General features: G+C 41.1%; 1 protein-coding gene across 1 annotated transcript in view; it reads left to right on the forward strand.

The window, feature by feature from the left end:
• Nucleotides 1-6339: 6339 nt before the first annotated feature.
• The window catches only part of MSX2 (msh homeobox 2), a 7346-nt gene continuing 3617 nt past the window's right edge, over nucleotides 6340-10068 (forward strand). Inside the window, exon 1 of the mRNA XM_018569636.1 lies at nucleotides 6340-6818. Within this exon, the coding sequence (XP_018425138.1) occupies nucleotides 6464-6818 (355 nt within the window). The 5' untranslated portion in view covers nucleotides 6340-6463. The remainder of the gene's footprint in view (nucleotides 6819-10068) is intronic.

Genomic DNA, 10068 nt, shown 5'->3' on the forward strand with positions numbered 1-10068 from the left:
CTGGCTATGTGAAATAATGTGAGTACATTTCATCTACCCGGTGTAAATTATCTGTTAGAATTGTATAGCTGCTGGTGTTGTCTTTTTACAGCCATGTTTGTTGCTGGTTATTGAAGTGAAAAAGGTGGTTATTGCTACATTTAGAAATATTTTGGCAGAAATTCAACATCTGTTCCCCTTGATTACATTTAACAATGGTCTCTCCATACAGAGGCGAGAGCTGCCGAGACACAGGACTCGGGAGAGGTAATTGTGGGAAAATTGCTGGGACTTCAGGAGAGTGCATGCATTTCATTGTAACAGTTCCCAGGAGCAGACTGATCCTAGGCAGATAGCTAATAAAAGCCTGCACACACAGCACAGCATCAGCACACTGCTAGAGGTGATGACTGGACCTGGTGCTACCTATTAATCTGACATGTTTCTCATTGTAATGTCAAGCAGTGATAGGTGATAATAATAAAAACAGAAATTGCATACTCATACACCCCTTGACAGACAGACTGCAATCAGAAAATACATAAATAGGTGATGTAAAGAGGGCTGATTATGGGCAAGTGTTAAAACCCATAGAGGCTGATATGCAGGTTCAATGGAGGGCGATCAAAATGTATTGGATGACAGAGTTGCTATATTTGTATATGTCTGTCCCATAGCTTGAAGGTTGATAATAAATGAGTAATAGGAAAGCAAAAAATGCAGGGATTCCATTGACTGCTGCTGACCCTTTCTAACAATACTAGTTGCCTGGCTGTATCTACCTTCAATGCCTTCAGACCTAGAACAGATATGCCGATTAGAAAGTTACTGAAACCAGGACTGATCAAAAGACTTTATCAACAGGCAGGCAACTATAGGAATGAGATGTCAGCAGTGGCAGCCCCTAATGTGTCCTGGTAGTTTCCTTCTAGTGAATATGAATATATATATATATATGTATATATATATATATTTATTTATATATATATTTCTTATTTTTATGAGCAATTTGCGAGGGGGCGAGTGGAAATTTTGAGCCCTGCATATATATATATATATATATATATATATATATATATACACACACATATATTTCAATTAGAAAAAAATGCATGAACCTTGGATGAAGTTAGGTATATCTTTAGGTGAAAACATTGATAGATGGACCTCTAAGTCAATATGAGTTACTACACATCATTGCTGCATGCAGTTATTCCATTGATCTCTTATACAGAATCGCGCAGATTCACTCATATTTCACATAAGATTTCATTAGAAAAGCAGAGGAAGAAGTTCGGCAAATCTTTGGGTGAAAACATTGATAAATAGACCCCCATAGTCTATATGGGTTACTCACTGCATATCATTGCTGCATGAGGTTGTTCCACTGATCTCTTATGCAGAAGCAAATAGCAGAGTCTGAGCTTGGCAGATTCGTTCATTTTTAACATAACATTCTATTAGGAAAGGTATGTGAATCATGGGTGAAAATTGGGCAGATCATTAAATTAAAACATTGATAAATGGACCCCTTATCCTATATAATTCACCACACATCATTGCTGCATGAGGTTGTTCCATCGATCTCTTATACACACAGGAGAATGTAAGCTCAGCAGATTCACTCATTTCTCACATATCATTCCATTATGAAAAGTGAATTATGGGTGAAAGGTGGGCGAAAACATTAATCAATAGACCCCCATCGATCTCTACGGGGCGCACAGTAGAGAGTAAGCTCGGGGCAGACGGCAGACGATCGCTCCGAGCTTGCACACAGCTCTGAGTACAGCTAGGATGTCATGTACTGGGTCCAGGGAAGCTCAGGTATAACAACGGTGAAGAGAAGGAAGTTGTAGGGTCGGGAGCTTGACATTAGGGGTTAATCCGCTGGCACGATTGCTCGCCTATGATGATGAATGAGCGCTAATACTATTAGTAGATGGGCAGCTCGGCTTTCCCCTGCGTCTCAGCTCAGGCTGTGGGAGGGGGCGGGGCCGGGGGGCCCACCTCCTGATAGGCCCTGGGGACCGGGGCGGGACTGTCAGGGACAGGCTGCCGCTGCACAGGCTGCTGGAGCCGGTCAAACTGAACAGCCGCTTCCCCCAGGAGTTTCCCTTTCATCTCGCCGCTCCTGGCGCCTGCAAATAGCCTCATTTCGTCTGCTGCCTCCCCCTCAAAAGCCACAGACCCCCTCCCCTCCCACCGCCCGGGCTTCCCACGGACAAAACACATCTCCCCAATCTCCACTCATCGGCTGCTGCTGGAGAGCTGGGCAGAGGAAGAGAAAAATCCGAGCCCTGAGTGTGTAATTGGTGCTGGGGCCAAGGGAGCAATCATTAGCTGATAGGAACACTTTACTCTTCCCCTCCTAGCTCTGACCCCTGGCTCTTCTCTTGGAGTGAGGGCTATCTGGCTGGAGGACCTTGGCTCCTGGAAATCCCAGGGCTAAAGTACCTGCCATTTCTTTACATCTGTCTGGGGATGACTGATGCCAACACAGACCGGTGCGAGGTGAAGACACAGGAGTCTCAGAGCCCTCCATCGTCTGGAGATAGCCTGGCCGAACGTCACTGTCACCCCGGTCACTGCAGCCATCCTGATGGGTGACTCTTATTTAACACACATAGGAATATATACGTGGAATCTTACATTTCCATTTGCACAATGAAGTGTACAAATCATAGAAAATACATTGATGACAACATGAAATTAGAACGTGAATCACTGTAAGTCCACTGAAAATGAAAATGCTATGATTATAGCGGAGGATGGATCAGGCATTTGAATGCATCGCGGCATTTGTACAAATAAATGTTTGCATGTGAAAGGAAGGCAAATGCTATAAGAGTCCAGGATCTGCTGATCAGAGGACTCTCAAATGTCCTTTCAAGTTCATGTGTACCCCTCGACTGGATAGCCCAGAGCATCACTACAAAGTTCATACAGTACATGTAATAGGTTCAATCATGTCATTGTATGTGCTGCATTATATAAATGCTGATATACAACATATATATTGTATATCAGCTTTTACAATGAAGGCCTCCATCTCCATGAAGGGTGGCATTCCAGCAGACTGTTGGCTGACCAAATATCAGCCTTTTGTGCCCCCTAGTAATCTAATAAATCAATGTCATGGTCATAGCACGAACACAGAGACTGCTAAGGGGCATAGTGCTGTATTAAGTGATACATAGTCGGCTCTGGATGACAGTCCCTCCACTGGGACACGTCATGACCTACTTCAGAGAGTAACATAATCACCGATTATTAATGTTCCAATTGTCGAACCGAGATATTTTACAGACTAATAAGGGTGTAAGAGTACACTTTTTATGATTACCGAGAGGTGTGTCATCATCATTATGTATTTGCTCAATAGCTGGCTGAGTAAATATCTCTGATAATCATTACATTGGTTAAAACGCTTAATTTTTAGAATAATTCAGCCCTACTATATAAGCGGCCTGTATACGTAAACCGCCTTACTGAAATGTACTTCTAGAATTTACTGACAGTTTACAGTATTAACTTAAAAAATCATTCTTCCATATTATGTTCAATCGATAACTGATAACAGGCTCAATTTTTAAAGAATTGGACTTTTATTTTAGCCAAATGAGTGTATTTTTTTTAAATCTCATCCGACTGAGATCAAAAGAACTGTTATTCTTTTTGTTTTTTTAAAATAATGATCCTTATCCACCTAATGTGTTAACTTTGTCAGCTGGGCATAAGGTCCTTTACTATGATTTTTAAAGATATATAAATGAATATATCATAAATATATATTTATTTATTTATTTATAAACACATACACACACACACACTGTGTTGCTAGGTGAAGGCTATGCATACTTTATTATTGAATAATAGTTTAATAAGATTATTATAGGTCTGTGTTTTATATACATATGGAGAGAGAAATGAGGGGACTTTCTATAAAGTAATCCACAACAATAAATCCAGTGTGAATTTTCGGTGCTATAGTAATTCTTCAGTACTAAATGTGTTTGAATTTGTCAATATAGAGGTAGAAGAATCCCAGGTACACTAACCAGGGTGCCTGTTCTGAAATCAAAACTTGAGCTGACAGCATCGCTCGATAGCAGTGGGCTATTATCCTGTAATTAATTGCAAGGCTGGATTTTAGGGTATGGTAACATATTAGTGTAGCTGTTCCAGAGAACGATTAAGGGATATTATAATTGTAGGATAATTATGGAATCCATTAATCATGTGAAAACAACAATTATTTTTCAGACTGTTTTCAGATAGAACAGATAGGGATATTTTACTCTATGCAGAGACTTTGTGGCCCCTGCTTTAATTGGCCAGTGTATACACTGTCATAGGGCTGCTTTAGTTCATAGTTATTCTCTAATGCTTCGGTTGTGGAATACTTTTTAAAGAAATTACTTAAATGGACCAGGGAACCTAAAATACACGACTTTCTGGATAATAATTATTACCAATATATTGAAGTACAGAATTTTAAAAATCTGGCATTGCTGTACAGACAATTTTTGAGATATCAGCCAGTTTAATCTAGGGGAGGCTAAAGGTGCAGTTAGTGGTAATCTATGGAACAATCGATGAGGCATCATGAATGTGAAGGGAAAAGTCTGTCATTACAATTGCACATTTTATTTCAAGTATTCACTGGCGAGGTTCTGACAATTTTTATACATCAATCCAAAAATGGGGCTAACAGCTATTAATCTCTCTCTCTCTCTCTCTCTCTCTCTCTCTCTCTCTCTCTCTCTCTCTGTCATTTAAAACATCAAATTAAAGTAAGTGTATTTATAATATGTATCTATCTCTCTCTCCTTCTCTCCCTCTCTCTCTCCATATATCTCTCTTTCTCTCTCTTTCTCTCTCTCTCTCTTTCTGTTAATGTCATTTCAAAAGTCATTTTTGTATGACTTATATGTTTTAAAATCTGCAACTTCAATTAAAACAATACCTGGTGATCCTGTCATGGAGGTCCTTGTTCAAGCACTATCTGTTACAGGGTGACAACGATCTGCCCTTCTCCCCCAAATGAGCTTCTGTTATGTTTCCCTGTTACTTACGTTTCTGAACTGGCAGGGTTGGTCCCCTGTTGTCACCCTTAGGAAACTTGCCCGAAGAAATGTCATGCAGCCATCCCTGGAGTACATACCTGGGGATCTTGTCATGGAGGTCCTCGTTCAAGCACTACCTGCTACAGGGTGACAACGATCTGCCCTTCTCTCCCAAATGAGCTTCTGTTACGTCTCCCCTGTTGTCACCCTTAGGAAACATGCCCTAAGAAATGTCATGCAGCAATCCCTGGAGTGCATGCATTTATACAAGAAGTGACTACAAGATATTGTAAGAGATCAGCAGCATTCAGATACAGCACATGATGAAAAAGGGAAAACAAGTATTTTACATTTTAAAAAGGGGGAGTGTTTGATACATTGAGATGGATTTATAAAAACTGATGCAGACAAGATACATTATGCCAGGATATGGGAAGTGTTAAATACACATCTATACAAACACACACACATAGGTTGAAGTGGATGGTCCTTGGTCTTTATTCAACCTCACCTACTATGTTACTAAGGTCCGGGACAATTGCTCATGGCAACCAATCAGGTTAACCAAACCGAAAAGAGAAGCTGATTGGTTACTATGAACAACTGCTCTAGTTTTGATCAATTCCCTATAGTGTTTGAGCAGATTGAGATGACATCCTGTAAGGCTTTCCATCTACTTTATAGAACGTTTAGAAAATAAGGGATGTGTGAATTCTAGGCTAATTACATATTGCTGATTGACATACAAAATGCGATTTTATTGAGTCTTTAGGGAGATCTCACGGTCGCCCGACAGGCCAGTGACTTCAAAGGCACCGGGGGCAATTGGCTACCTTGTAGTCAGATAGCAAATGTATCTCTGTCACTTAAACGCCAAGATGATACTTAAAAAATGTTTACATGTAGACACATGAAGACATTACAAAGAAAGAGCTCTTTAAAGCGGAGACTAGAAAGAGAAAATTGGTTATATGAGCTTCCTCTTCATATAATCAAACTTAATTACCCAAGTGACTTTTCAGTTTCTTGTGATTACAGCCCTACAGGTATCACTAATAACACAGCGCAGTTTGCAGCCTATGTAATTAACTCCCTCCTCTTCTTCTCCTTCTTTTTCTTCTTCTTCTTTGTAACAAAAACAGTTCGAAAATCACTGCCATCAAGCAGAGCGCCCCGGCCAATCAGCGCTCAGCGCCGGTGACGTCACGCAGCCTTCGCCGTTCCTGTTGGCTGTCAGAGAAACCTTGATCTTCAATAGAGGAAAGGCGAAGTTTCTTGAGTTGCCTTGAAGTGTGTGTGCCCGTGGAGTGGGAGCTCTCAAAGCAGAGCGGAGTCACAGAGCTGGGCTACCTTCATCCCAGGAAACTGGCCAAGGAAAGGGGAGGATTCGCCCGAGCTTTCCCATATTCTTCATCATGTCTTCTCCTAGGAACATCAAGGAGGATTTCAGCTCCGATGAAGAAGGCTCCATTCGTCCCGTGCATTCCCCATCTGACGCCGAGCACAAGCTCAAGATTTCTAGCCTGCCTTTCAGCGTGGAAGCGCTCATGGCTGATAAGAGGGTGCCTAAGGAGGTGTCACATCTACGTGGCTTGGAGACTTCTGGGGCCAACAGCACCCCAAGACACCTAGCTTTGGGGGTCGGGAGCAGAGAGAGCCCCAGTCCCCCCGGGCTGACCAAAAACGTGGAGACTTCTTCTGTGAAATCGGAGAACTCTGAAGATGGAACAGGCTGGGCTAAGGAAGGAGGCAGATATTCCCCTCCACCAAGTAAGTCGATTGTCTATGGTGCGGTGCCATAGCGATCTGTATCTGTAGCGCAGCTCTCTGATTTCATGTAGGGCAATTACTGCCTCTTTCATCTGGCTAATGAAAGCTGACTGCTCTGCATGCTCTGATATCAATACCCCACCGTGATTCTCTATGCATTCCTGACCCTCACATATACATAGTATTTTGTAGAAGATCTGCTCACTTTTCTGAATTCTTCTAAACCTTCAATGCTTTCTGGCAGCCAGAGGGTTAAGCTTGATTCAAGCTGTCTTATACGTGCATGTTACTCATCAGATCTTTGCTTCTCACATATAGGCCTGTTCCTGGAGGATATGAGTAATGATCTCAGCTCCAGTTATTGCATCAAGGCATATTTGGGCAAAGCAGTCCATTCCAGCACAGCATGGCAGACAGGGCTACATTGACCTTTAGGCACAGTAGGCCTGTGCCTATAGGGGGGAGAGGTTAAGAGACGATCTTTTCCTGGATAGGTATTGGCCACACATTTTTCTTATTAACGGCAGAAAAACAGTTGTTTAAAAATATCCTGTTTAAAATACACTAGACTTTAACATATGGAAGAGGAGGCTTATTTTAGCCATGTTACTGTCATTTCCAGTTCTCATTGGACTCCACTATAAATAACTGTCACTTTTTTATCCTAGTGTGTTAGCTTTGTGGATTGAGCTTGTCACAACAGTCTTACTGATAAAACAAAAACGTCAAGAAGTAATCAAAGCAGAAGGGTGTTACTTTGGCAACCTAAGGTTGTGTACCTACAGGGTCCAGTGATAGTAACTTAAGGTAGTATGTCTAGTCCAGTGATGGCAACAAGGTTGTGTGTCCACAGGGTCCAGTGATGGTAACCTAAGGTAGTATGCCTACAGGGTCCAGTGATGGTAACCTAAGGTAGTATGCCTACAGGGTCCAGTGATGGTAACCTAAGGTTTTGTGCCTATGGTCCAGTGATAGTAACTTAAGGTAGTATGTCTAGTCCAGTGATGGTAACAAGGTTGTGTGTCCACAGGGTCCACTGATGGTAACCTAAGGTAGTATCCCTACAGGGTCCAGTTATGGTAACCTATGGTTTTGTGCCTATGGTCCAGTGATAGAAATGTAAGGTAGTATGTCTAGTCCAGTGATAGTAACCTAAAAGGTCCAGTGATGGTAACCTAAGGTAGTATGCCTACAGGGTCCAGTGATGGTAACCTAAGGTTTTGTGCCTATGGTCCAGTGATAGTAACTTAAGGTAGTATGTCTAGTCCAGTGATGGTAACAAGGTTGTGTGTCCACAGGGTCCACTGATGGTAACCTAAGGTAGTATCCCTACAGGGTCCAGTTATGGTAACCTATGGTTTTGTGCCTATGGTCCAGTGATAGAAATGTAAGGTAGTATGTCTAGTCCAGTGATAGTAACCTAAAGTTGTGTGTCCACAGGGTCCAGTGGTGGTAACCTAAGGTTGTGTGCCAGCAGGGTCCAGTGATGGTGACCTAAGGTTGTGTGCCTAGGGTCCAGTGATGGTAACCTAAAGTTATGTACAGTGTCCATTAATGGTAATCCCGGCCTGATGGAAGGGCTTTATTACAAATGAGCATAAATTTAAATATTTACTTAGATAATACCCTTTACCAATACAGTATCTTCAGCTTAGCACATGATCTGATTGCTAATAATGGGGTCAGAGGGTACTTGCTTTGTGGTGGTACTCCTACAAATGAATCAATTGAAAGCATAGAGGTTTGACATGCGGCAATATTAGTATTTTTCCCTGACCTCCATCTAACCCTCTTCTTTTAGTGAACTGTTTTTTCATAGTGAACAGTTAAACGCCCCCTCATATGAATCGATGACAATCCTTTTTATAGAGATCAATAAGAGGAACTCTCATAAAAAGTCGCCCCCCTTTCTTCCCACACACATTACAGCCCCAAGCTAAACGCCATTGTGGCTGGTGTGTGGCTACACCAGCAGATGAGGATCATGGGATCCGGATGTTTATTTAAAATGTTCATGGTATCTTCAGATGAGCGCTACACATTACATGTGTTTGCTGAGACCTGGAACAATACCGGGATTGTCAGATGGTTTGTGGTGGCGTGTAATGTCGCTGGGTAGAGATGTCAAACAGTGCCTCGGTTCATTTTCAAAGACGACGACCTACAATAACAATGATCTTTGATAACAATACAACTGGAAGCACTGACATGGAAGATCGTTACGTGCGAGCCTCTGAATACAGTTTCGGTTTGATTACTAGACAGGGAATTGACCTGAAACATTAACATATGCCATTCAACTATTGGCCTATATTAGATTAATGAGAGGAGGCATTAGGGTCAGGGAGCTTGTGTTCACATAAAGGGGATGTGTTTTTTTTTTAATTGGGGTCAATTTCATCCTGGGCTGACAATTACCAAGTCAGGTTTGGGCGATATCTATGTTTAATTACACCTGAACATAGTTACAACAGGCTAGCACAGGGTCAAAATGACTCCGATAATAAGAATAAATGAACCCAGTCTAAGCGTAAATGTCTGTCATTGTTAAAATGACTGTTTACTGACTGGATGTGTGGGTGTTTATAATTCCATCACAGGTTTGGGTGACATTTCTGTTTAATTTTCTCTGAAAATAGGTATTGGAGGCTAGTACAAGGTGAAAATGACTCCTTTATTGACTCCAACAATAAATTATGCCAATTAAGCAATGCTTAGAATAAATATATTTTTTATTAAATATTTTACTAAAAGTTTAAAAACATTTACTGGGCCAGCATTACAAAAAAATACATTTTTAAGCAAATAATTCTTCTTTCCTTACAGATGGCTTGCTATAAGTTTGCAATACTTTCCTATATACTTATTTCCAGTTTATTATTAATTTCCAGTCATCTTTACGTATATTGCAGGCCATTGGAGTACACTGATGTCATTATGCATAGAGGCTCGTTACAGATTTACGTGCAGTGTATTAAGATACTTCATTGCTGTATAATAACACTATTTACCAAAACAGATTAGTGTAATAACCGAGCCAGTCAAAATCCGCCTTTAATAACTTTGCTGAATTCAGAAAATAGGACTAATTCGCTCAAGCATGAGAATAGAAAAGGAGCATACACGTTGAGATGTTTTGCCACAGCAAACAAAATTCTCTTATTTTTTTTCATGGACTGAAAGGTTAAAATTAACTAACTGCTATTAGGAAATACTCCACTTTTATAAACATAGTTTAACCCGCTGCTGG

The sequence above is a fragment of the Nanorana parkeri genome, unplaced genomic scaffold (genome assembly GCF_000935625.1).
Source record: "Nanorana parkeri isolate BGI_ZX_2015 unplaced genomic scaffold, ASM93562v1 scaffold1370, whole genome shotgun sequence".
In the NCBI taxonomy this organism is placed as follows: Eukaryota; Metazoa; Chordata; class Amphibia; order Anura; family Dicroglossidae; genus Nanorana; species Nanorana parkeri.